This window comes from Leucopleurus acutus (genome assembly GCF_964270905.1).
Source record: "Leucopleurus acutus genome assembly, chromosome: 11".
NCBI lineage: Eukaryota > Metazoa > Chordata > Mammalia > Artiodactyla > Delphinidae > Leucopleurus > Leucopleurus acutus.
In genome coordinates this window covers 22,328,723-22,356,124 of record NC_139152.1, presented here as the reverse complement: position 1 = coordinate 22,356,124, position 27,402 = coordinate 22,328,723, and the positions used below count along the sequence as shown (strand labels likewise).

Genomic DNA, 27,402 nt, shown 5'->3' with positions numbered 1-27,402 from the left:
GAAGGTCCCTTAGTAGTCTCAGTTTTCTCTCCTCTTGAGCACAGGATTCCTTCCTCCCTCCCTCCTTCCATTCCTTTCTTCCCTCCTTCCCTCCTTCCCGTCCTTGCTTCCTCTCCTCCCTCCCCCTCCCCCTCTCCTCCTCTCCTCTCTTTATATTTATTTGTTTTTAAAAAATACTTCGGTTCCCTTAACCCTAACCTATATACATGTATAGCCCTCTAGAATAGTGACTTTCAAACACTTTTTCAAAAAAATAAATTTATTTATTTATTTATTTTTGGCTGTGTTAGGTCTTCGTTGCTGTGCGCGGGCTTTCTCTAGTTGCAGTGAGCGGGGGCTACTCTTCGTTGTGGTGCGGGGCTTCTCTTGTTGCGGAGCATGGGCTGTAGGCACGTGGGCTTCAGTAGTTACGGCACGCAGGCTCAGTAGTTGTGGCTCGTGGGCTCTAGAGAGCAGGCTCAGTAGTTGTGGCGCACGGGCTTAGTTGCTCCATGGCATGTGGGATCTTCCTGGACCAGGGCTCGAACCCCTGTCCTCTGAATTAGTAGGCGGATTCCTAACCACTGTGCCACCAGGGAAGTCCTCAGACACTTTTTATTGCAACTCTCAGTATGGAATACTGTACATTTCACATTGTAATCCAGCATGTACACACCCACACACACACACCCACACACACACCCACACACACCCCAGAAACAAGTTTCTTTTTTTTTCAGAGTTTAAAATTTTTTTTTATTTTATATTGGAGCATAGTTGATTAACAATGTTGTGTTAGTTTCAGTGTACAGTGAAGTGATTCAGTTATACATATATCTATTCTTTTTCAAATTCTTTTCCCATTTAGGTTATTACAGAATATTGAGCAGAGTTCCCTGTGCTCTACAGTAGGCCCTCAGAAACAAGTTTCTTGAAAAGATTACTTGCTATTGCAGTGTCCTCTACTCCTCTTCCCTTCCCTTCCTGTTCCATTCAATTCTATTCCACTCCATTCCATTCCATTCAAAAGTGGCTGATTGAACCAAATAAATTGACTTGAAACATGGTTTTCACAATTACAGTTTTTAAAACACTTCTCTAAAGTTATTGTCCATTGACTGCTAAATTATTTATAGAGATAGATGCTTTATGGTTATAATAAGCAACAAAAAGCTAGTCTCACTTGGGCATAAATCTACAGTAATAATGATGATTAGGACTTTATGATCTTTTTTTGTTCTTATGGGTAAATATCTGCTCACAGAGGACCTAGCACAACAGACTGATTTTGTTTTGGTTCTTCCAGATGAGAATAGCAATTAATTTAGTAGCTAGACAATGAACAGTGAGCAATTCTTCAATCTAAATATTACATAAGTCTCCATTACCTAACTGTAACATGGCATAAAATATCCTGTGTTTGACTTAAAAAAAAATTTAGGCCAGTAGTTATTATTGCAATGCTAAAACTGGTTTAAAAAGCCTATCTCTATAAAGTGAATTTACCTGTCTTAAGAATTTAGTTGTTCAGCTATTCGAAAATTAGGACTTTCCAAGTGGAGACCTTGAGGCCATAAAATTCCCTGCCCACTGTTTCTAACTTTCTGCTTTGTTACTTCTATTAAGTCATAGTTACAGATACTTGGATAGTCTCTTTTTCATACATTTTGGGGCCCTTATAGGAGAAATTCAGGTCTCTAGAAGTATGAAACCAGGGAAAGCTAGACTATCATGTTGTGTGTTTTAATTTCAGTGAATGTACCTAAATGCACTTTTTTAGCATGTATCAGAATTTTTATTCTTTTTATGGCTGAATAATGTTCCATTGTAAATGTATACCACGTTTTGTTTATCCATTCATCTCTTGATGGACATTTGTATTGCATCTACTTTTTGTCTATTGTGAATAATGCTGCTATGAACATAAGAGACTCAACTTTCAATTCTGTTGTGTACTCAGCAGTGGAATTGCTGGATCATATGGTAATCTTATGATCAAACCTTAGTTTTTGAGATGTTGCCATACTGTTTTTCATAGCGGCTGCATCATTTTATATCCCCACCAACAATGCACAAGGGTTCCAGTTTCTCCACATTCACTCCAACTCTTGTTATTTTATGCTCTTTTAAAAAAAATTAACTGTTCTAATGGATGTGAAGTACATATATTTTTTTATGTTTTAATTTCATAAATATGGAGTGTCTTCTATGAAATTACAAAGATGGGCTTTGGACAGAGATTGATCTGGATTAAGTCTTAAAACTAGTTTTGAGACTTTAGGATAGATCTTTAAAACGTTTAGAGTTTTTCTTTCTTCATTTATCAAGCTAATGGTTACCTCAGAGGGTTTTTAGAAGAATTAAATGATGGAATGTGACCACCCCTGATACGTAGGAGACACTATGGCAGTATATTATATACTTATAAATGAAAATACAAGTAAACATATATAAAATATATTATATATGTAAGTATTGTGTATGTATGTGTCTATATGTATAGACACACACATTTATGTATATATAAATTTACTTGCATTTCTTTTCTTTCAGACTTAATTTGTGTAATGGGATTTGGAGACTTGTATTTTGATTTTGGAATCAGTCTGCTTATTACACTTTTTTTTGATTATCACTGTTAATATGATAATTTGAGGATGGGAAAAATTAATTGAAAAATTGTACATTATGATGTTCTGATAGCGATTTCTACTTATGTCTAATGTAATGGTTAGCTTAATGCTAAAATTTACAACTTGACAAGAATGAAAATTAGCATTGGTGCATTTGGATTTAGTTTTTCTCCCTCACTCCAACGGATGCAAAATAGAAAGTTTCATTTGTTTCTGAGTATTTAGCCATTAATCTAGGAATCAGATAATTAATGTTTTTGAGACTAAGATTTTATAACATTCCTATTGATGTCTTACCATTAGTTGTATATGCACATGTGGCATATTTCCCATGAGAAAACATAAATGTTTCTTTTGAAGTATTACAACTCTTTTCTATCTATCTATCTATCTATCTAGATATCAGATATTTATGTATCTATGGATGTAGATAGATAAAGATACATATCAGAGGATCTCAGTTCAAGTTCCAGCTCATTTCCTTACCAACTGTGTGGACTTAAGAAGAGTCTCAGTTTCCTTCTCTGGAATATGGAGAAAATAATCCTGGCTAAATCTCAAGGGTGTTGTGAGGATCAAATGATCTTTATTATCAATATATAGTACTCTATATAGTTCACAAAGTGCTCCATGGCCGTAATCTGTAATGAGCAAACCAAGTATGGTATTTAAAATTTTTTTTTTATTTGTACTTCAAAATTTGTTTTGGAGTATAGTTGATTTACAATCTGTGTTAGCTTCAGGTGTATAGCAAGGTGAAGGAGTTATACATATACATATATCCACTCTTTTTAAGATTGTTTTCCCATATAAGCCAGTAAAAAGCGTTGAGTAGAGCTCCCTGTGCTCTACAGTAGGTCCTTACAAAGTATGGTATTAACATCCCTGCCACCAAGGGGCCAGACAGTCACTTGTCAGGGCTTTCAAGCATCCTATGTGTGGTTGAACTTGTTCATATTTATAAATTATTTTAATCTAGAGAGTCTGTCGTGAATGACTAAGGCAACTCACTCTGAGGTTTTGCTTGTTTATCTCAGAGAAGGGAAAGGTTGGATTTTATCTCGGGCCCCTTCGAGTTCTAACATCTTCGCAGTCTACAAGCCTGTAATTACAAAAGGCCGTTTCTCTCCCTCTTGAGTAGTAAAATAGCTGACTTTTGCTTAGAGGAAGTTATCCTGTAATAATTCATGGTCGTCCAGCCATATTGGTCGTCCAGCCATGTTGTGATAAATAATTCATGGTCGTCCAGCCATATTGTGATAAATTTTAATGTTTGCTAACAACTGCAATAAATTTTCTTTGGCCTTTGTAACATTCTAGAGGACACTTTGCCTCTTACATACCCTCTCTGTACTTGCTTTTGACTATGACCAAAGCAGTAGATGTTTGGTTTGAAATTTCCATGCATAAACAAAACAGACTCCTTTTAAAAACACACTCTAAGCATAAAGAGTTCTATACACACACTGTATTTCAGGATGCATTTCTTAGAGAAACTGAAGAACAAAAAGAGAGCTACAGTTATATTTTTCGCTAATGAATGTGTACCTCTCCCCTGACCAACTCTGAATTCTAATTGCTGGTGTCTAGTGGCCCCTTGTCTGCCTGTCCCTGACCCTAGGGAGAGTTTTGTTACCACTTTCCAGTTTATCATTGGGAAGGTTCTGTTGTCTTCATGGAATTCTGCTCCATCCTGTTTATATGAAAAAGAGAAAAAGGAAAGCTCCTCCCTCCTCACCTTTCTCCATGTGGAGATAATAAAGCCCTTGGCAACCGCGTTCCCTGTAATCAGTATGAGATAATTTTACAAGCTACCATGAAAGAGCCTGCTTTGTGAGAGGCATTTGCTGATGGTTTAATTATGTCTTGCCTCATTTAAATCTTACAACATCTGGGGAATTCACTAGCGGTCCGGTAGTTAAGACTTTGCCTTCCAAAGCAGGGGTGCGGGTTCGATCCCTGGTCAGGGAGCTAAGATCCCACGTGCCTTGGGTCCAAAAAACCAAAAACACAAAAACAGAAGCAATAGTGTAACACATTAAATGAAGACTTTAAAAATAGTCCACATCAAAAAATTTTTAAAAAAATCTTACAACACCTTTTGGAGGGAGGAGAAATGAACCAAAGTTTTCTTTCCACCATTACCAAAGGAAATTGCTGGCAGCTACATAACTTGAACGTCCTATATAAGAGCCCAGAATGGAGTCCTATAGTCAACTTCTGGGGTGCAGAAGCTGCCTTAGATACAAATATTTTAGGAAGTACTTGTATACATACAAAGCAAAACGTTTCAGAACTATTCGGTGAGGTATTGTGAGTGGAGGTTTAGACTGGGTTCTTTCCAGACGTACATGGAATCGCGTGAGAAGGTTAGTTCTTTGATTTGCAGGGTTATATACCATGGATTATGTGCTCCACACCATTTGAATGGCTTTCATATTTCTTCCCTCCACTAGCATTTATTCGCAGGTTAAAGATGCCAGCAGATCTTTTAGTTTAACACGAGCACTTCTGGGAGGCTTGGTTTCCTTCCACGGTTGTAAAAAACCAGTTCTAATTCTGAGACATTGTTTTTAGCATATTGCCCGACTGAACATAGCCCATTTTGTCGAATTTCTAACATTTCCTAAACTTATGTGATTCTGTGCAATTGCTGGCCGTAGTTCTTAAGGTTAAGCTTTTAAAAAATTTAACTCAAATTACTTCCTTCTCTTTATGCTGTTGGTGCTTTGCTCTATGAAGCAAATCTTGCCCTTTTTATTATTCTTTGAGTCTTGAAATGCTGAAAAGATTGTTGTTACCTAGTTAATAAATGACACTGGGCAAGTTTCTAGTTAGAAAAGCCCCCAAGACCTTTTTTCCTAGCAGTTTATACATCTCTAACTTTAGAGAATGAGCTGACTAAGGGATTCTAGAGAGCCAGTTCTAGAAGCAGGGTGAGGAGTGTGAATAGCTCTGTGTTCCTGCATGCCAGAGAAACACAGGCTTTTCGTCAAAGGCTGCATCCGTGCCGGCGCTAGTGATTGCTTCTGCATATTTTAAAAGATATTACAAGGTAATGGAGATTTCACCCTCTGCTCCCTGCCATGCTGTTTCAGGGAATTCAAGAACTGTATAAAAAAACACATCGTGGTATCTTAAAACAAAGGGGCGAACACCTTGTCACGAATTGGGCACTTTTGGGTTATGTTTGTGTTTAATCCAAGAACTCTACTTATTGAAGCTCTTTGCTGAGAGCTCTGTAAGGGTTTAGTCACCTCTCAGTGAAACTATCGCTGAATGAATGAAGCAATATTGATAATAATACCTTACATTTAACATTTATAATAGGCCTTTCAAGTTCACGGAGTAGTTTCACAGATTCTCTTTTTTTGCGCATCTCAGCAGCCCTATGAAGTAGGCGTGGTGGGTATTATTAATGCATTTATTATGTAGTAAATTTAGAATCAGACAAAATACGCGACTAGTCCAAGACCAGTAGATTTTTAAAAAAGTTTTCCAAAGGAGGCAGAGAGAGAATTACACACACACACACACGCATGCACACGCACACACACACACACCCGTCGCAATCACCACCACCACAAGCATTTTTACAGACATCTGCATGCCCTAGGTTCCCTCCTGTCAACCAAAATACTCCTGTGATATTAGTTGCCACACAGAAACAGATCGGTTATTTACAGAATGAGATGCCTCCTGGGGAGTGTTGCTGAGGAGAACCATACAGCTGAGGCCCTGAAAATGGAAAGGGCTGTGGAAATCTAAGACTTAGTGTCTCAGAGGGAGTGGATGGAAGCCTGTTTGGCCATCCTCACTCTCTCTCTCCCTCGCCCTTCCCCACCCCACACTAAGAGATAAGACCAAGCCTGTTGGTTCTGCTGCTTTGTTTTTAAATCTACAGCTACCCTAGAACTCCCATACGCCCAGATTCAGATCCTCCCTGGCTCTCATCACACTGGCAGTTGGCTTTCGTGCTGGGTTTCTTGCCTCGTGTTCACATCATCCTTCACGTGCTGTAAGAGCTGAAAACCCTGTATAAGAGTTCGCATTTTCCCCGGGATGAAGTGCATACTTCTAACCTAGAACATGGCACTCTGCAGAGGCTGATTTCAGCCAGCCTCACCGATTTCATTTCGCAGCTGGGGCTGTCGTTTTTTGGCACGGTTGGCAGGTCCCTGGGCATTCTCCTTCGCTGCCCTTGTACCGGCCGTGGGCTCTGGTTGGGACTCCCCTCCCCTCTGAGCATTTGAACCCTCTTGCAAATGTGCTGAATTAGTATGGGTTCTTTAACACTTGACTTGTGCCTTCTTTTTTGGAAGACTTTTCTGGCCTCCCCTAAAGAATGTGAAAGGTCACATTCATCTCTGAACCACACAGCACCTTCTCCAGAGCCCCATTGAAAAACTTCAGCCTGTTTCACCCGCTAGACTGAGAGCTTCTGAGGACAGGGTCTGAGCCTTATAGCACCCAGAGGCACAACCTAAGCATTAAACGTTAGTTGGCTGGATGCTTAACTTCGCTTCACAACCACTTTAGCTATGATGACGAGGATCACGACACCCAGTTTCTTTCCTAGTTACCTAAGGATACCACTAGTTAGGAGTGCTACTGGTTGGTCTAGAATTTAGGACAAATATTCTTTGTCAAAAGACCATTTCCTGGGCTTCCCTGGTGGCGCAGTGCTTAAGAATCTGCCTGCCAGTGCAGGGGACACGGATTCCAGCCCTGGTCTGGGAAGATCCCACATGCCGCGGAGCTTCTAAGCCTGTGCGCCACAACTACTGAAGCCTGCGCTCCAGAGCTGGTGAGCCACTACTGAGCCCGCGTGCCACAACTACTGAAGCCTGCGTGCCTAGAGCCTGTGCTCTGCCACAAGAGAAGCCACCGCAATGAGAAGCCCACGCACCTCAACAAAGAGTAGCCCCCGCTCGCCACAACTAGAGAAAGCCACGTGCAGCAACAAAGACCCAATGCAGCCAAAAGAAAAAAAAGAAGAAAAAAAAAAGACCATTTCCTAATGAACTTAATTAGGAATTTGAAGTAATGGAGAAGAACACATTTTTTTTTTCTCTTTTCATAGTTAAAGGAAGTCAGAAGTAGAGACTGCAGATTATAGAGTTCAGTTCTACTTGAATATGGACTTGTGTTTTTGCTGCACTAAACAATGTAGAGTTTGGCCACTTGCCTGATATAGGACAGTCTAAGTAGCCTGCTGTATTAAATTGGGAGTACTCTTTTGGAGCTATCTGTAAACAACCTCTATATGTGTGCTTGAAAAATTGTGTATTCTCTTTGTAGATACTAATATATGGAAATATTTTCTAGGGCTACTTAAATATGTTGTCAAGAAAAACAGTTTTCAGGTCCAGTTATTTGGTTTTCACACCGTTGTTCTAAGTGATGATTCCTGTAACCTACTGTAATTCTAACAGTCTCTCAACCAACTTTCAGCAGTTAGAAGGTGTCTGTTTTCTGTTGGTTATAAAATCTTTACTCATCCACATAAGTAACTTTTAGACCAGAAGTTAATAATGTTTTCTATAGCTTTGTATGTGTAGGTGGGAGGTAATCAATAGAACTTGTGTTTATAATTACAAGCTATAGGAGAAAAGTCATTATTTCTTCTGACTTTGAAAAATTCCTTAAAAAATTTATGGTCATATTTCTTGGTCTTGTGTGCCATTAGAACCATAAAAAAGTGAGATATGAAAAGAGGTCGTCTCATTTAATTTTATAATTAATTTTAAAGAGAATAAAAGAATGAGTGCACATACAATATAGTCAAGAATGTGGCTAAAATGTATGTTTGAGCTGACTGAATTTTATTTTTGTGAAACATGCTTGAAAAATGGGAATGATTGTAAATATTAACACATCGATCAAAACAAGGTAAATTTGTTACATAGAATTCTTACAATTTTTTGTGAGAAAAATGAAAATAATGTTTAGATCTTCTATGTCAATACTCCTTTATTATAGAATATTCGGAATTACCTTTATTCTAGATTGTGTGTTATCCATTCCACAAATGTACAGAATCATTAGCAAATGAAGGCCTTCGTTTAGTCAAACTTTCATTTTCCTCATTAAACAGAAAAAAAATTTGTTTTTTGACTTAGGGATATCACTAACTATATTATTCCACTATGATTTCCTAACTTGATATTTAGTAGTAGAGTTAGGACTATAATCTTGATTTAGTTTTCTTTGTTTTGCTTTGTTTTTCCCTTATAACATACTGCGTCCCAGATGTCTACACCATGTTCACCCCAGGTATGTGGAAGCTTGGGGAATAGATGACTGAAATACGACTGCTTGATTACTGTGGTTGTTTCTACTTCTTCCATCACTTTGGCTGTCAAAGATACATACCATGAATAAGTAATTAATTGTGCAAGGTCAGATGAGGCAGTGAAAGGCACTAATCTCATTCTATTGACTTTCTAAGTCCAGGCACCTTATTATAATTAAGAAGTGCTTTATAATGATTACATTGGTTTGATTTCTTTATAAATCATGCTAGCTGTGATTTCCTATAAATTAATGAAAAAGGTGGTATTTTAACAGGCTAAATGATTATTTAAAAAGGATGTTATAGGGATAATTTAACAGTTGACTGGAGTATGGGCTAGATGATGTTTAAATGTTATTTATACTCAGGGATTCCGAGATTCCAATGCTAGGCTATAAGGGAAGTCTAAGAAATGCTGGTCTCCTTAGTTACAGTGTTTTTGTTTGTTGGTTTGTCATAGACTGCCTCTTTAAGGTGTGCCCTATGAACCGATATTCTGCTCAGAAACAATATTGGAAAGCCAAGCAAGTTAAACAAGGGAACCACACAGAGGCAGCCTTGCTGAAGAAATTACAGGTAAGGGCCAGCCTTCCATCTGTCTGGTTTAGGCTAGGACAAGTACAGCAGTAACAAAAGATCTATTCTGTAGCTTAATGATTTCACTCAATACACTGAGATTCAGAATAGATGTGGCAACACATTAAAAGCGGAAAGGACTTTTAAGTTACAGGGTGTGGCTACTGATTTCCTGGAATGTAGGTAGTGCACTTCTGCTGTTTATTCAGGTGTGCCACACTAATTCAGATATTCACATCACACTGAAAGCCAGTCCAGAATCTCTGCAGGAATACCAAATCCAGTTGTATTTTACTGGACATAGTACCTAATTTTTTTGAAAGACTATTGGAAAAACATTGAAAGTCTGTTGTTTCTGATCTGGGCTCTGTGGAAATTTAATAGAACTTATTTTGTGTCATCAAAATTCCTGTTACTTTCGAATTGAAACTGAATTTTGAGGCTTTTGAAATTTACCTACTATGTTTGGTTTCTCTAGCAATATTCCTTCTGAAAATAATTTTATAAGACCAAAGTACCTAGTACTTTTCTGAAATTTCCAACATAAAAGCATCTCAATATATTTTGGGCTACACTTCAGCATTAAAATGAGAGATTTTTATCGCACATTATCATCATGTATTTAATTATTGCCCCTCTTTCTCCCGAAGCACCAAAGAGCAAAGCAACCCGCCTATTTTAGTCTTGGTTGTATTCTTTGTTCCTAAAATAAACCTTATTTCTTTGTCAATTATTGTGCTCTGTTTTCTATGCTTCCACACTAAATATCTGATAATCAATTTATAGCATGCTGCAGAACTGGAACAAAAACAAAATGAATCAGAGAATAAGAAGCTCTTGGGAGAAATTGTGAAATATAGTAATGTTATACAAGTAAGTGTCTATTTACTTTTGCTTAAAAGGGGTGAATATTTTATGGTTAATTTGCATTTGGTAGGAATGCCAACCTGCCTTAAAATTGGGGGATACAGTGGTTTGTTCTTTGGTGGGAATTATACAGTGTGATATTTTCTGTTAATATTCAGCACACCGTTCTGTATGAATAAATCTGGTGCATACACATAAAGAAGTGAGCTTATCCAGATGTATGCACAAGTTATTAAATCAAAAGGAAGAAAATGGGGAAAACCTGTAACAAAAGAGTCCTTTAGAATTAATGGGACTAACCTGTAACAAATGAAGCTTTATGTTTTCATTTTGTAGGGAGGAAAGTTTTCAAATTGTACTTTTAGATGGGAACTGTCCTTGAGGTATTAGCTCTTCCATTTCAATTAGTATACACACTGATTTATCTCAGCAGCATTTCTTTCTTGTGCTTCACTTAGATCTTTTAGCTTTTTACTCGGGTAGTTGTGAATGCCCCACCTTGTTCCAAAAAGAATGTAAGGCATTTTCAAAAATACATTCCACATAAGATAAAATATTAATAGAAATAAATAAGGCAACTGGATCAAAGGGAAAATAATGATTGCATGAATAAAATGAAGTCAAGGGTGAGGCATGTTTATAAAATCCATGCTGTAAAGGCTGATAAACTTTGGCTGGAAGCCTTTTTGTTGCTTGAGTAGCTATAAGGGCAGTGTAAAATATTACAGCATTCACATAGAAGGTCCGTACAGAGAGCTAAGTCAGAAGTTTGGAAGCACAAACATTCCCCGGAAGAAGACCAGAGAACTGTTTCTCCAATGAGCTCTCATAAAGAGGGCACTGTTTAATATAGTAAACAATGGCCTTAACAACTTCCTTACTATAAATACTACAATGAGGTGTTTCACAGAGCTGTTTCAAAAAATAACATCCCCTGATGTTTTGTTATCGGCCAATGGCAAAGTGTCAGAGCACAGGACTGGCAAAGCGGTTCTCTGATGGTACAAGAGGAGAGCCCTGGGTCTGCGGCTCCCTGGACGTATGAGTTAATCTAATGATAGATTGTGTGATACCTGTGGCTGCATGTCCCTTGGGCTTCTGCCCTCATCTGAGAAGGAGTGGGATTGCGTCCTCTTATGGAAGTGGCAGAGTTTATTTAGGATGGGCAGGCTGTCTCCGCACCCAGGGGGTGAGGGCTGTCTGCAGGCAGGGGTGGTTAATAATACTAAGTGGGTAGGTGCATTATTACAGGTCCTCGGTTATTCTTTAGTATGTTCTGTTTTTGTGGCCAGGCAGGGATTGAGAAAGAATGTAGTTTGGGGGGACCTCCTGGTCTCCTTTGGAAAGCTTGGGTTTATCCTATTATTTATCAGTAGATGAAAATCATTCAGAAGTGTCCCCTGGTTGGTTTTCCTTATGTGCTCACTTCATTATGAAAGAGAATCGGGGATGGAGGTGAGGAGGAACCCAAAGAAAGTCAGCTTAGAAAGGTGGTGACTGTGGAGTCTGGAAAGAACTTCTTTGTTTAAACTCTATCCCGAGCCGTGTTATGTGGGCACATGATATAAATATAAACACATATATGCAATTAGCAGAGGAGATCAAAGAATAAAGACGGTAATCCATATCTTTCTTCTACAGCTACTGCATATAAAAAGCAACAAGTATCTGACTGTCAACAAGAGATTACCCGCTTTACTGGAGAAGAATGCCATGCGCGTGTCCTTGGACGCTGCAGGAAATGAAGGGTCTTGGTTTTATATTCATCCCTTCTGGAAGCTGAGAAGCGAGGGTGACAATGTATGTAACTATAAGATTAAGAGAAAAGCAGCACATTCTTAAAGACAGTAGTTCTTAGTAGTAGAGAATCCAGAAAGTGCAAAGAAAACAGATATAGTTTTCAATCTTCAACATATTATTTTTATGTTAATTTCTTTAATAGGTTGAAAGCATTGATTTATAGTACAAATCGTGCTCAGGAATCATAAAAAGACAAAGATCAGATTAATTTAAAAAAATCTTCCAGCCAGAATTTGTGTGAAAGAATTTAAGAACGTTAATCTTGGCTGAGACTTTTAAGGGAGAGAGAGGCAGAGTTTGCTTCTCGGCCTGTTCAGGAGGGAGCATGGCTGTAAGGAAAAAGAGCTGTGTTGCAGAAGGTGGAGTCTATTCCTTTGAATTAATAGAGCGACACAGCAAATCATGACAATATGTCATTTACTGCCTCTGTAGCCAGTTGTTTGCAGTCTGTACATCTTAATAGATGTGTAATGAATGAGGAGCTATACATTGGCAGTAGCTCATTGACGACAATACTTAAATACATTGTGGAATGCGAGCGTGTTGTAGCATGTGAATTTTAGTAGTTGCTAAAATATTTTCCTGCTACTTTATAGAGCAGAGAAAATAAAATTATGTGCAATGATTCAACAGGATCAATAGTTAGATATTTTTGTGTGTAATAGATGAAGTAGCAGGTGACAGTCCCTGGCACATGGAAGATGCTTAATAAATTCTGGTTGACCCCAAATACAGAATAACTTTCATAAATAGACGACTTTACAGATATTGGGTCAGGTGATCAAGAAAAATAGTTGAGATTAAAAAAATTAACATAAAAATTCAAAGCAATATAAAAGTGTAATTATTCTGACAGTTCTCTCAATCAATACTGTGATGACATTTTAAAATGTATTGGGGCTTCCGTGGTGGTGCAGTTGTTGAGAGGCCGCCTGCCGATGCAGGGGACACGGGTTCGTGCCCTGGTCCGGGAGGATCCCACATGCCGCGGAGCGGCTGGGCCCGTGAGCCATGGCCGCTGAGCCTGCGCTCCACAACGGGAGAGACCACAACAGTGAGAGGCCCGCGTACCACCCCCCCCCCCCCAAAAAAAATCATTAAAATGTATTGGCTGTTTCTTGTCTTAGAAATGTCTTCTGTTGTAGTGAATCTATTTTTTCCAGTGAATTTTGAAGTCCAAATTCAATTCCACAGGATGCAAGCTTCATGGTTTAATTTGGTTAATAAGTTATCTGATGATATCCTCCTTAGGTAAGGTTTGGGAGAAGCATGGCATGTAGAAATGTAATGCACTTTAAATCTTGTGTTGGATTTCTTAAAAATAAGTTCTCTCTTTTTTTTTTTCCTTTTGGCATCAAGTGATGTATGCTGTGAGCATGACATATATTTTAATTTCAGTAGGTAGTTAATTACAATCAACTCTCAATTATTCAGGGACTGGTTATGCAGTTTATGAACAACCTGTGTGTTTGGATGCCCTGTTTTGTAATGCTCGTTCCCTTCTCCAGCGGGGCCCCCCACCTCACTCCCACTGAGTACGGTCCCTGTTGGCAGGTGGTCAGTGAATTTCAAAACAAAACGTCAAAACAAATAAGACCTGAACTCAAGCTCTAAAGGAATGTGATGAAATGATTGGATAAATTGGGACCTGAGACTAGCTGTGGATTTTATTAATTAATTCTGTCAGTTTTTCGTTCTATCTGTTCCTTTCCCTGCTCCCAAATGCCTTTACAGGCTCAAAGAGAGTTGAATGTAATGAACTATTTCAAATAATTAGTTGTATTGGGTTGTGGGGTGGGGAACAACCTACCACCCAAACATTCCATCTTGGTTAAAATGGACAATGTAATTGTTAAGTGCGATGTAGAGATCCTCCTTATATAGATGTACTCTATAAAGCATGGCTAAAGCAACCTTACACACTGCTTTTTGCTGAAATAGCTCACTGTTTTTGCTCGCCACTGTGTAGCTTTTATGTGTGATTAAAGTTGCTGTGAAAACATAAGCATATCCACAGCCCTATATTTGCCATGTAAATAATTGTATTGTAATGGTCATTTTCTTTGCCAGGAATAGGTAGCATTTTTCTAAAATATAAGCCTACTGTATTTTATTGAAGGCAATTGGAAACACTGTTATTTCATAACAAGGGGTTTAATTACTGTTGATTTTCTTTAAAAACATATTAAACTTAGAGGAGGAAATTGCAAGGTTTAAAGGACTTTAAAATTTCTATTTCACTATTTAGCAATTAGTTAAGTTGCGATTTAGGTTATAAGTATCCACAAGATGTTCAGTGACCAAAATGAAATGTAAGAATGAGGCTGATGATAGTCTGGGGAGAAAAATGCTCGTATCCTCAAAAATCAGTTGTTTCTACTGTTTAAGGACACCTTTGTCATTTATCTTATAGAATTTCGGGGTGGGTAGTTTTGGGGGAAAATAGATTCATGGATCCCTCAGCTGTATAGAAGTCCTCACTTGCTGTTGCTCAGTTAGAAAGTCACTGGGGACAGCCTTGAGCAGAGTTCATAAATATTTCATTTTCATTTATCTTCCCGTGATTGAGTAGTTAATTTTTCATTTAAAACTTTGATCTAAGAAGGCCTTAGTTCTTTACATTGGTGGTAGATTTTAAAGGGGAGAAAAGGCCAGATATTCTTTCAATCAAGAAAAAAAACCAACCCTTAGGGAAAGAGGCTCCTTAAATAGCAAGTAGATTTTGCTGTTTTGCAAAACTAGACCCCTTGGAATTCTGGTGAAGGTGGACTCGATCCCCGGTGTTTTGATTTCTACTGCAGTGTTCTTTTCACCACATCAGGTGCCACTTCAAAAGAAGGGTAGCTGCCAGTGGCATTACATTGCTCTTCATTTTCGGTAAAATCCCACCGTGAATCTTACATGGTTGTTAACATAGAATCAACAGACGTGCTTTTGGAATTGCAGTTTTTTAAAATGTGCACTAGGGTGAATGTGATATGGCAGAAAATTCAAGTTCTGCTTTAAATATGTGACTTCTCAGAAGGCATCTGACCCTATCAGTGGATCAGGCTCCATGCCTGTACTCGTCTGAAAATATTACCAAGTTCCATATTTACCAAGTTATCTAAGTAGATGTGAATTCCCTGAAAATAGAGACTATTTATTACACACTTTTGTGTTATTCCTGGCACTTCTTACCGTTCTTTTTATATCTTATGATTAGCATCTTGTCCATTTCATTTGTAAGTTTTATTCAGCGTGGGTAGTCAAAGTAACTGTTGTCAAGAACAAGACCTAGGACCTGGAAATTAGTGAATTAATGCTAGATTCTCCTTATGAATACCATTCTTATGAATTCTTGGAGTTGGTGACATTTTGGCTATATGGCTAATCTCTTGAAATTATATAAGACTTTACAGGTGGTGTTTTGAGGTAAAACTAACTTTGGGATTGGCCCAAAGCATACAGACGGCTATAATAAACAGTAAGACTTAGAGCAGTGAATATAGGTGCAATCAAAAGTATTCTTTTAATTGGAAAGAAATAGCTAAAATATGTCATTATATTTAGCAACTTACTGGCTAATATTTGTATGGTACAGATAAGAATGACAGTGAACCAAATCGAATTGTTCTTTAAGAAATTGGAAGACCAGATATAGCCCTGGCAGAATGTGATATCGAGTCCCAGTGTTTATGGTATGGAAGACTACTCAGGCTTCTACATGATTCTGAGACTTGCCTTGGTGTCATGTGCAATAACACATGTTTTTGTTTTTCGAGGGGATGTTGAAAATATGTCTATGTCATGTTGACTTTTATTTTTTGTTTATAATTTAATTGTTTAAAACAGGCAACAATTCATGGTTCAAAGATAGAAAACAATATAAAGATATATCGGGAAACATCTCTCTCTTATCTTTTTTTTCATGTCCTCAATTCCCAGTTCTCTCTTTTACAGTTAACCACTGGGAGAATTTCTTATGCGTACACTCCTACTCTCTTTCCCTTTTTTATACAAATATAGGCCAGTTCTGCCCCCTCATCCTCTCACTCAACACAGTTTCTTTATGATTTTTCCTTATCTGGACATATAAAGAGTTTCTGTGATGGATATTTTGAGTCACAGCATCTGCCTGATTATGGACTTGAAAGGCAGGATGGTGAATAGAGACCAGTCCTGTAAATAACAGAAGCTATTCCTGCAAACTAGAGGATAACCTTCTGTTGCTCCATTAATGAGCTTGAGGCTTCTCTGTCACATTTGAATCTTCAGATATGGTTTGTGCCAACAGTACTATAGGTGAATGTAGACTCCTGTATATAATTTATTAAAGGTTAATTTATATTAAAAGTGTGAAATTGTGTTCCTTAAAATCCTGGTCTAGGTTCAGATCCAGGGAGAAGAAGTCCTGTCTGTTTTTACTGTCTGAGTCCTAATTTGTTTTTCAGTTGTCTACTAATCTATTCTAATATTCAGTTGATATGAAATATGCAGAGGAAGGTGTTGGTTTTCATTTCTGAGATGATGGTGAGCAATTCTCTGAAGGAGAGTGTAGGTAACTACAGTAATAAGTCTTCTAGCAGAACCTAACAACAAAAGTAACTTGAATAACTATAAAATAACTGTTCGTTATTATCATTAAGAAAGCACAACTTCATTTCCCCACAATTTGAGATATGAATAAAAATACTTGAAGATTGAGCAGACATTGTTAATGATAGCATAAATAAAAAAATCAACTTAGACTTACTTCTTTAGAGCACTTTTCCCATAACTGATTTTAATTTTTATCTAAAAATGAGCACGAACCTATTTGCAGGGCAGGAATAAAGATGCAGATGTAAAGAATGGACATGTACACACAGTGGGGGGAAGGGGAGGGTGGGGTGAATTGTGAGATTAGGTTTGACATAAACACACTACCATGTGTAAAATAGATAGCTAGTGGGAACCTGCTATATAGCACAGGGAGCTCAGCTCGGTGCTCTGTGATGACCTAGATGGGTGAGATGGGGGGTGGAGGGAGGGAGGTCCAAGAAGGAGGGGATATATGTATACATATAGCTGATGCACTTCATTATACAGCAGTAACTAACACAACATTGTAAAGCACCTGTACTCCAATAAAAAAAGTGAGATAAAAAAATGAGCACCAGGTTTAAGGAGCAATATTAGTGTTGGATGTTTAAGACAAAAGTGAACCATTTGCCCAAGGCCCAAACTGTAAATGTATTCCTACAAGGTCATACTGGATTCTGCATTCTCTGAATCCAGATGACATTAGAATGTTTAATAAACTTCTGAGACTATAGGGAAGATCAAATATAATAGATTTGTTTTTAATTCTGGAGATAATACAAATGTATAAGATTTCCTACTTGCACTTGAAGTGATTCTAATATTTAGGCAGATTGGTTTATTTGTGGTGGGTGCATTCACTCTTTGTATCTCCTGTGTACATGGCATCAGACCTGGTGTGGAGGGATGCTGACCTATTTATTGACATTAAGAAAGCTCTAACTGAAATAGGAGACCAATAAGAAAAGGATCTAGGGACTTCCCTGGCAGTCCAGTGGTTAAGACTCCACGCTTCCACTGCAAGGGTTGTGGGTTCGATCCCTGGTCGGGGAACTAAGATCCTGCATGCTGTGCGATGTGGCCAAAAAAAAAAAAAGTATCTATACCAGCTTTATGAATCCAGACTGATAGGCACTGTGGGACATGATTATATAATCATTTATCAGAAGATATTTTACCTCGAAGAGAAAAAGAATTAAAATTTATATGAAGGATAAATGGGTCAAATGTTAGGTCAATGACGAGGACTTCTGTGCAGTTATTTTTAGCTTCAGGTATAGCACCACAGACCCATGCACTGTCTCAAATGCAACTTATTTCTGATTCCCAGATTGTTGTTGGAGATAAAGTTGTTCTGATGCCCGTGAATGCAGGACAGCCGCTACATGCCAGCAACATAGAGCTTCTCGATAATCCAGGGTGTAAAGAGGTAAGTTCAGGAGGAAAGGAAATGAATTTGTTGATTTTCTCATGAGAGGGAAAAAAAGTCCCATAGTTCCATTGTTTTCATAAGCATAAGCCCAGTTATGCTAGTTACTATTCCTGAGGTACACGTAGATTTCAGATGGTCCTTTGAAGATATTTTTTGACATACATACCAAAGTTGTTCTTTCTGCTCCTTCTACTAGTTGAAGTAATAATTTCTGGTATAAAGTTGAACCTGCAGTCTTATAACTTAATGTGTCTTCATTAATAGGTGAATGCTGTTAATTGCAACACTAGCTGGAAAATCACTCTATTCATGAAATATAGTTCCTACCGAGAGGATGTACTAAAAGGGGTAAGTATGCGCTACCTAGACATTTACTGGAAGAATTGAAGGTAGTCTTACTGAGCTTCTAGATGCAAAACCTGTGTATTCACTGAGATTTGAAGTTTAGAATGTGACTATAAACCTTAAAACTCACATTGGGTTTTCCCTCCTGTATTTGGAAACATATATTTATGCATACTCATTAAAAACCAAGTGTTAGCAGAAGTCCCAGAGTATCAAAACTATAGAGAGACACCCACTTCTTATGTCTACTTGTTCAAACTTTTGTTGGAAATATAGTTTTCTTGACCTGTTTTTCTAGGGTGATGTTGTTCGATTGTTTCATGCGGAACAAGAGAAGTTTCTGACTTGTGATGAATATGAGAAAAAACAGCACATTTTCCTTCGTACAACTTTGCGTCAATCAGCCACTTCTGCTACCAGTTCGAAAGCACTCTGGGAAATAGAGGTATGTAAATATTTTCTGGCTTTTAATAAATACTTATATCAATAAGACAAGGTCACTAGGCTGGCTGGTTTATTGTTATAAGCGTCATTTGTGATAGACCCATAAAACGGTAATTTTGGTGAAGCCACTTGTACCTCTTTACTGCTGTGACCAGTGTGAAATGTTGCTATACTTCCTTTATCTATCTTCTCAGGGGCATCTCTCTCTCTCTGTCATTTAATAAGGGCATATATATGATTTAGCTTTTTAAAATTCCATCATGAAGTGTTGTTAAGACCGGTCAGACTAGGCCTTGTGCCTCGAATGGTACTGGGGTTGAAATGGAGTGAGGAGGACTCACTGTAAGTGAGGATCTGAAGGGCACAGTCACTGAAAAGAACCTCTGTGTCTTCTGGGGATGCCGTTTCTATTGGAGCGAGGAGACCCATAGTTAAGAATTCATCATCCTTTAAGAGGTATTTGCTTAAGTGTGCCAATATGATAGAGTAATTAAGAAAATGTAAGGTATGGATTTTTCTTTAAAGGACCTTTCTGTACCATGGAAGAGATAAGGTATACGTAGTTAACTACAAACAACCTGATAAGTTCCATCTTGATTTTTTTTTTTTTTTTTTTTTTTTTGCGGTACGCGGGCCTCTCACTGTTGCGGCCTCTCCCGCTGCGGAGCACAGACTCCGGACGCGCAGGCTCAGCGGCCATGGCTCACGGGCCCAGGCGCTCCGCGGCATGTGGGATGTTCCCGGACTGGGGCACGAACCCGTGTCCCCTGCATCGGCAGGTGGCCTCTCAACCACTGCGCCACCAGCGAAGCCCCATCACACCTCTTTTACAGCATATATTTTGTTATACTTCCTTTATGTATGAAAATGAAATTCATATTTAATATTATTTTATAGTCTCATGATTGAAAGTTAATAAAATGCCCAAATTCTAATATAAAGGAGAAACAAAAGAAAAATAATTTATATAAAACAATATGTATTTCAACATGTAAGTACCTACTTTAGAAGACAGAATATTTATGTCTATCTTTGATGGATACATTTGGATTTGAGAGAAGTAGAAGAAGAGGATCAGAAGACATTCTGTACAAGTACAGGAAAAGGAAAGAGCAGAGGTAAATGTGTGCCATCGCATAATATCTAGTATTAGGTGAAGTAATAACAGAATAGACTTATTTGTACGTGATTTAAAAAAAAATCGCTATAATTGAAACAGGGATAATGAGGCAAATTCCAAACTACTGAAACAGAGAAAGTGAGGAAGTATCATGTTTATGGAAATGAGCTGAGCCTTAATTATAAATGAAGCGTCAAAATAATTCTCTAAGTTATGACATGGTTTAGAATAGAGATGAAATAGCACAAAAGCATAGCTTTTATCTTGAAACCCCACTCATGTTGAGGCATACTTTCAGTCTCTAGCATTCAGAAGAGACCATATCCTTCAGTATATTTGGAGACCATATCCTTCAATAAGTGAAGGGAATTGAGAAGGTCTGGGGAAAACAGCCACCACCCAACCTACATGATATTCTTCCCAGAAGCCTACCCCACAACTTCTTTTATCAGGGTAAGAGAAAGATAACAGGCAACTAGAAGATAAATACATAATCAAAATACACATTTCCTTATCACTGTGCTTCCAAAATTTTCAAAATATAGGGATAGCAATAATGTGAAATATTATTTTAAAACCTTATTAGCAAAATACAGTGATGAAAAAGTCAGATAGCAACTTCCCTACACGGTGAGTTCCCTGCATTTCACGTGTCTCTGTCTATTTAATGTTTGGTTCTAAGTCTGTTAAAAGGAGTTTTGAATCTCTCCTCTTATATATTTACCATTAGTTTTATAGCTTTTGCTATAATTGCACCTCTGCACTGAAATTCTTTCCAACAAAATGTGTGGTTGGAAATGCTGCGTCCCATTGAGCAGTCCGAATGGAGAGAGTGAATAGATTATTCAGTAATTTTGAGACAATGTCTTGGATTCATGTAAGCTTCCTTCTCCATAGTGGATTTCTCTAAAATTATTCGCCTTTTCATATAACTTGATGTAAAAGCTTTCTAGTATGATTTCACGTTAAAGCATTAACCAGTTTATATTTGTGGTAGGTTTATTTCTGCAATACTATGGGACGTTTCTGTATTGTGTGCTGCATCAGCCAGGCTTCAGTCAGGAAGCCTGAGCATCAGGTGTTTCAAGCAGAGAGGTATTTAATACAGGAAATGAGGTTTCAACGTTGTTGGAAGGACTGGGTGGGAGAAGGTGGGGCGGGGAATGTGGTCTTATCTGAAGATCTGGCAGTGCCAGAAGCCACTCCTCCCTGTGGGAGCCTGCACAAGACAGCTGCCACCACCTTTACTGGAGCCCTAAGAGGATCCTCTCTTTCACTTTCCTCTGCTTCCCACCCCTGTGCTACAGGGGAGCACTTTGAAGGGCAGGGATGCTCCCGAGTGTCGTACACAATATCTAGCCTATGCTGAACTCTCCTGTGAATTGCAGGATATTTAATGTCTTGGCTACTGCCCATTCGTGCGACTAGCATCCCTCCAAAATCATTGTGGTAAATGAAAACACCCTCCCTTCCCTATCTGCAAATTGTCCGTAAATGAAAACACCCTCCCTTCCCTATCTGCAAATTGTCCCCTAGGGAGCTGTGCTACTGTTGCTAGACCCGCTAGTGTACAGGACAGGAGTTCTTAGTCTGTGATTCATGGTGAACTTCAAGTTACTTGTTAACCTCTAGCAGTGGTATACAAAAGGTGTGTGTGCGTATGTATGTATGGGAGACAACCACTAGATATGATCAGATTTTTAAAGATATCTATGCCTCTCGCAAAGGAGTAAGAGTTCAAACGTTGACAAGGTCACAGTAGCTGGTGGGATTAGCAAAGGATTGGTGGTAGAAGGTCGATGTGAGAACTGAGCTTTGAAGGATGGGCAGGTGTTTGGCTACAGGGGGAGCATTTTTGTAAGACTTCACCCACTTTGAAGTATTTTCATCATTACCTCATTAAGCTTTTGGAGTAGCAGAAGACATAGGAGCTGGAGTCTAGCAAAAGGCATTAGAAAGTCCTGTACGTTAGCACCCAGAATTTGATGCTGGGGTTGGAGGCAAACAGTATGAACGAGATGGAGGCAAAGAGTATTAATCTGTTGGAGAATAGTGGGAACTTATCTGAGCACTCTAATATGTGTTATGATATTTAATCTTCACAACAATCCTATGAATTAAACCCACTTGGTACATGAAGAAGCAGGCTTGAAGATGTTACTTGCTGTGATCATACCGTAGTAACTGGTGGAGCTGGGACTCATAAACAGTCGTCTTTGGACTGGAAAACCTGAGCTTTGCTACAACACTGAGCCACCTGTCGTAAGTGACAGTTGCAGACCCACTTTCATTCTCAGTGAGCCTAGTGGCTTAGCATCTGGGGCAAGACAGGTTTCTAGGACAGGTATCAAAGGACATGGTGTTAGTAAACAGGCAACACATGGAAAGGGCCAGGAAGTAAGTTAATCCGGACCTCCAGGCCTTGGCGTTTATGGTTCTCTCTGCCTGGAATGATCTCTTCCAATCTCTCTGCATGACTGTCTCATTCTTATCCACCAGAGTGCCCATGCTGATTGCAGTATCGATAGAAAGTAGCCTACTCTAGGTACCCAATCATGCGCTCTGTTTAGTTCCTCCTGGCACTTGCCAAATCTTATTCATTGAAAGCTCTGGTCTTATTCATTACTGCGGTCCCTACTGCCTAGAAGAGTACCTGACACATGGTAGGCAACAGATTCATTCATAATCTGTTGAATGAATGAATAACAAATGTGGGGAAACCCCACAGTAATTACAGTTTTGGCCCGGGAAACATGTCTTTTGAAGTAAGGCATCTGTATTTGCAGCTGTGAGGTGTGAGAATCATGCAAGCCCAGTGAGTTAACTGTGTAATTACGCATTTATGGGGAATTTTGTTTTTCTGCCACATTGTCCTCCTGAAACGTATATTAGATCTGACAAGTTTAGCATGAACAGGTGGGCACCCCATGTAAACTGTTGGCATTTGCTGGCCAGGAACATGCATGTCTTTTAGCCATTATTTTTGTTTCTCTTTTTGCCTATAGGTAGTTCATCATGACCCATGCCGTGGAGGTGCAGGACAGTGGAATAGCTTGTTCAGGTTTAAACATCTTGCAACCGGGAACTATTTAGCTGCAGAGGTAAGATTAATGGATATAGTGCTGTTAAATCTCTGATTCTCAAATAGTGGAACAGGCAATACAGAAGATGTTGTATTTGAAGAAACAGTTATTATGCACATTTCATTACTGCCTGTCGTGTTCTGGATTGGCATGTCAGTTGTTCTCAAAATGTAAATATTAGTTAACACCTTAAAATAATTTTTGTCTCGAAAATGAAAACAGCAGCAGCCACCACAACAGAACTGTGTGGTTAGTTTGCTCTGAGGGCATCTAAGGGGGTATCTGATTTGCATCTGTGTGGGATGCGTCCTGAGATTTGCTGTTTAGCTTCACTCTTTCAGAATGTCTGCGTTGGAGCCGTGATCAGCGCATAGTCGATGTGGTGTAGTCTAGATAGTTTCTGGTTGATCTTCTGTGGCTGTTCTTTTACTGGTGGGTGGCTTTCATTGTTCAAACCATTGGAGAGGAAAGGGTTTTTTCCTTGAGATACTGCACTGTCCTAAAACTGTCCATAAAAATGGTAAAAACTTAGAAGGGTCTTTTCTTTCTCCACTGAATGCATGTTGACAATCAGAATGAAGGGTAGGTAGATACAGTAGTACAGATGTTTTAGCAATGATTTAATTAAAGTTTGGTTATCTGGTTTAAAACTAATTTTGAAAATATTTGATTTTTTTTTAATTTAGTTTTTCTTAAATCTTTTTTGTAATTGAAGTTTAGTTGATTTACAATATTGTGTTAGTATCACGTGTACAGCAAAATGATTCAGTTATACATACATATATATATGTATCTACTTATATTCTTTTTTCAATTCTTTTCCATTATAGATTATTATTATTATTATAAGATATTGAATATGGTTCCCTGTGCTATACAGTAAATCCTGTTGTTTATCTATTTTATATATGGTAGTGTATAGAAAATATGTTTTCAGATGTATGAAAATGTCCATTCATTCTACTCTCCTCAACTCTGTTTTTCAATTTAGAGTTTCTTCTGGGATTCTAAACCAGAATGGTGTTGGAATTTGTAGTATTACTAAAAATTTGTATAAACGTGCTGACCCCAGTCTAAGCTGGAACTCAACCCTATTACTATCTCCATCATGTTAATCTGTGATGATTTTCTTTATGGTACTTCCCACGATCTCACTTATCGTAAATTTTATTTTTTTTGGTAACATCACCACTGTGTTTCCAGCACCTATGACAGTGCCTGGTGCTTCGAAAGCATTTGGTAAATAATTTTTGAATGAATGAGTATGAAGAAGCTATTCAGGCTTCTCTAAGCTTAGAGAAAGGGAAGAAGAAAATTTCGGGATTTGTATCTGGGAGGCATTCGGAGCCATATTTGGGCAAATTAATCTCTCTAAACTCCCATTTCCTCCTCTGGAAAATGGGGATCATTGCAGTATTTGTATAATGAGACTATTAAGAGAATGAAACGAGGTGAAGTGCTTGGCATCACGTGTGACCATGGTAAGCATCCAAGAAGGGATGCCGGCATGATTAATTTTATAATATGATAAGTAGAGCTTGTTCTTACTTTTATAAATATCGAACTCAATTTTAATGAGTCTGCTTGACTAAATGAAATAGAGCTTCGCAATTTGTGGGCTGTTTGTACCATAAATGTTTTGAAGTAACTGTTTTGGAAAAGTAACCCTTTGAAAAATGAAGCAGTAAGGTAAGAGAATCTTGTCTAAAATAAGAATTAGAAAAGTCTACTAGATGTCCTATAAAAGAATAGAAATTAGGATTAAAATTCTTTTGGCGATAGGGAGGCACTCAAGAGCAACACACCTTTGGTAGAGGGGGCCAGGTAGGTACAAGGAAGGGCAGCTGCTTGGTGGACGAGTAAGGCAGTTGGGGAAGAGTGGGAAGCGTGTTCAGGCAATGAGGAAGAGGAGGTGTGTGGCATCTTACATTTCCTAGGGATAATTCATGTATCACACGTAAGATGTGTGTGAGGTTAGAAGTGGTGCTAGAAGGTGGGAAGGGAGTGCTGGGGCCAGAAATGAAGGGCAGCTGTTTTTTTTTCTGGCCGTGGATATTAAGCCAAGGAGAATGGATTTTTTTTTTTTTTTTGCGGTACGCGGGCCTCTCACTGTCGCGGCCTCTCCCGTTGCGGAGCACGGGCTCCGGACGCGCAGGCTCAGCGGCCATGGCTCACCGGCCCAGCCGCTCCACGGCACGTGGGATCTTCCCGGACCGGGGCACGAACCGGCGTCCCCTGCATCGGCAGGCGTACTCTCAACCACTGCGCCACCAGGGAAGCCCCAAGGAGAATGGATTTTATGTGTAACTTAAAGAGCAGTGTTCTAAATAATTTGTGTTCAAAGCAGACCACTCCAGAGTGGCACTGTCCAATGTGGTAGTCGCCAGCCACACATTGGTTATTTAAATTAAACTTAATATTCTTAAAATTAAGTAAAGTTAGAAAGACTGGCAGCCTGAGAAGTCATATAAGCAACTGGAAAATCAAATGGGCTGAGTCACAGATGCCAGGCAAGGGAAGATAAGTGTTTCATCGAGGGGGGATGCTACCTAAAAGGTCAGGAACAAAATGTCTTTACAATATTTGGCAAGAACGGGGTCATCTGTGGCTTCACTGAGAGCATTTTTAATGGAAACCGGAATGCAGGGGGTGGGGAAAGGGATGAGGAAGTCAGGAAGCAGAAAGAAGTGCCGACTGAGTTTTCGTATAATGACTGCGAAGGGGGAGAAATATTAATAAAAGGAGAGTAAGAGTCCAATTAGACAGACTTTTATGAAGTAGTTTTAGAAAAAGTAAGGTGGATGAGTTGTTTTTATATTAAAGGGAAGGACCTATCACAGGGCAGGATTTGGTGGTGTCTTTTCCACTCTCAGCACACCGATTTATAATTTAAAATATTAATTTAATGTGCTTGAGGCACCCCTGGTAAATTGGATGATGTAATTCTTGAATTGCCTTTGAGTTTATGGTGTTTATATTGGCCAGTGTGGCAAAGAGGGCCTAGAGTAGTGGGAAGAAAAGTCCCAGGTAGACCGCTCACAATCTCTCTGCCTTTAAGCAAATAGTTAACCTCTCTGAATTTCAGTTCCCTTGTGTGTAAAAAAGGTGATAATATATATTACATGGGAGTTTTTTGGAATTAAAGAATATCTTGTGAATTTTCAGCACCTTGTACGTAAAAGGTATTCAGTAAGTGTTAAGTCCCTTCACTTCCACTGGGAGGAAGGAGACAGAAATTATGTAGTAGTGTTTATTATTATTATTTTTAAATTTATTTTTATTATTTTTATTTTCCAGAACTGACATTTCTTTGTCAATCAGATAACTTAATGGGGAAAAAAGTTGAGAGGCTCACCACTGGCTACCTTGTGCCTAGAACAGTGTCTGATGTTTAATTTACATTCAGTAAATATTAGATAGTCTAATGAATGAATCATAGAGACAATGAGGTACACATCCAATCATTTCACTTTACAGAAAAGGAAACCCAGACTCAAAGAGGTGATTTATTTTGTCTGAAGTTAAAAAACAAGATTAATGATAGTATCCAGGCTGAATGCTACACTTACTTCATCCGTACCAGTGGTTCTCAGCTGAGGGTGATCTTGTCCCCAGGGGATATTAGGCAATGTCTGGAGACATTTTTATTGTCACTGTTGGGGAGAGGTGGCTACTGGCATCTAGTGGGTAGAGGGTAGGGATGCAGCTAAACACCCTATAATGTGCAGGACACACCCCAACAACAAAGAATTATCTGGCCCCAAATGCCAATAGTGCCAATGTTGAGAAACCCTGATCTCCGTTATACTGAAATTACACGACCTTTTATTGACAGTCTACTAGGTGGAAGCACTACTTTGTTATTGTGGGAAAAACAAAGATGACTAACATTTTGTCCTTGTTCTTTAAGAGTTTGCAATCTAGAGGAGAATTAGATTAACTCATCACTAGGACGTCTCTTTTGCAATTGTTTCCAGCATACATAAACATCTGAGATAACTGGTTTTGTGTAATGTTTACATTATTAACATCTATAGAAGACCATGATAAATCTCACAGTAAGTTTAAAGGGCTGCAACCTTAAGTGTAAGCATATGTGAGAAAAAACACCTAAAATTTTTACTTATACTTCCTTAACATGATATTCTATTTAACCAGTACTTACTGGGTGGCTAAGTTATTCAGAAAAATGTAATAAGCTTATTGTTTGTTTAGAAATGAAGGGAAACTAACTAAATAAAATTAGACCATGCGTATGATGAAGA

General features: G+C 38.5%; 1 protein-coding gene across 1 annotated transcript in view; it reads left to right on the top strand.

Moving 5' to 3' along the window:
* ITPR2 (inositol 1,4,5-trisphosphate receptor type 2) overlaps positions 1–27,402 on the top strand; it is a 526,257-nt gene that overhangs the window by 94,048 nt on the left and 404,807 nt on the right. The window contains exons 3-9 of the mRNA XM_082849662.1: positions 9,368–9,483; positions 10,270–10,356; positions 11,992–12,150; positions 18,044–18,142; positions 18,410–18,493; positions 18,789–18,935; positions 23,060–23,155. Coding sequence (XP_082705788.1) covers positions 9,368–9,483; positions 10,270–10,356; positions 11,992–12,150; positions 18,044–18,142; positions 18,410–18,493; positions 18,789–18,935; positions 23,060–23,155 — 788 coding nt within the window. The remainder of the gene's footprint in view (positions 1–9,367; positions 9,484–10,269; positions 10,357–11,991; positions 12,151–18,043; positions 18,143–18,409; positions 18,494–18,788; positions 18,936–23,059; positions 23,156–27,402) is intronic.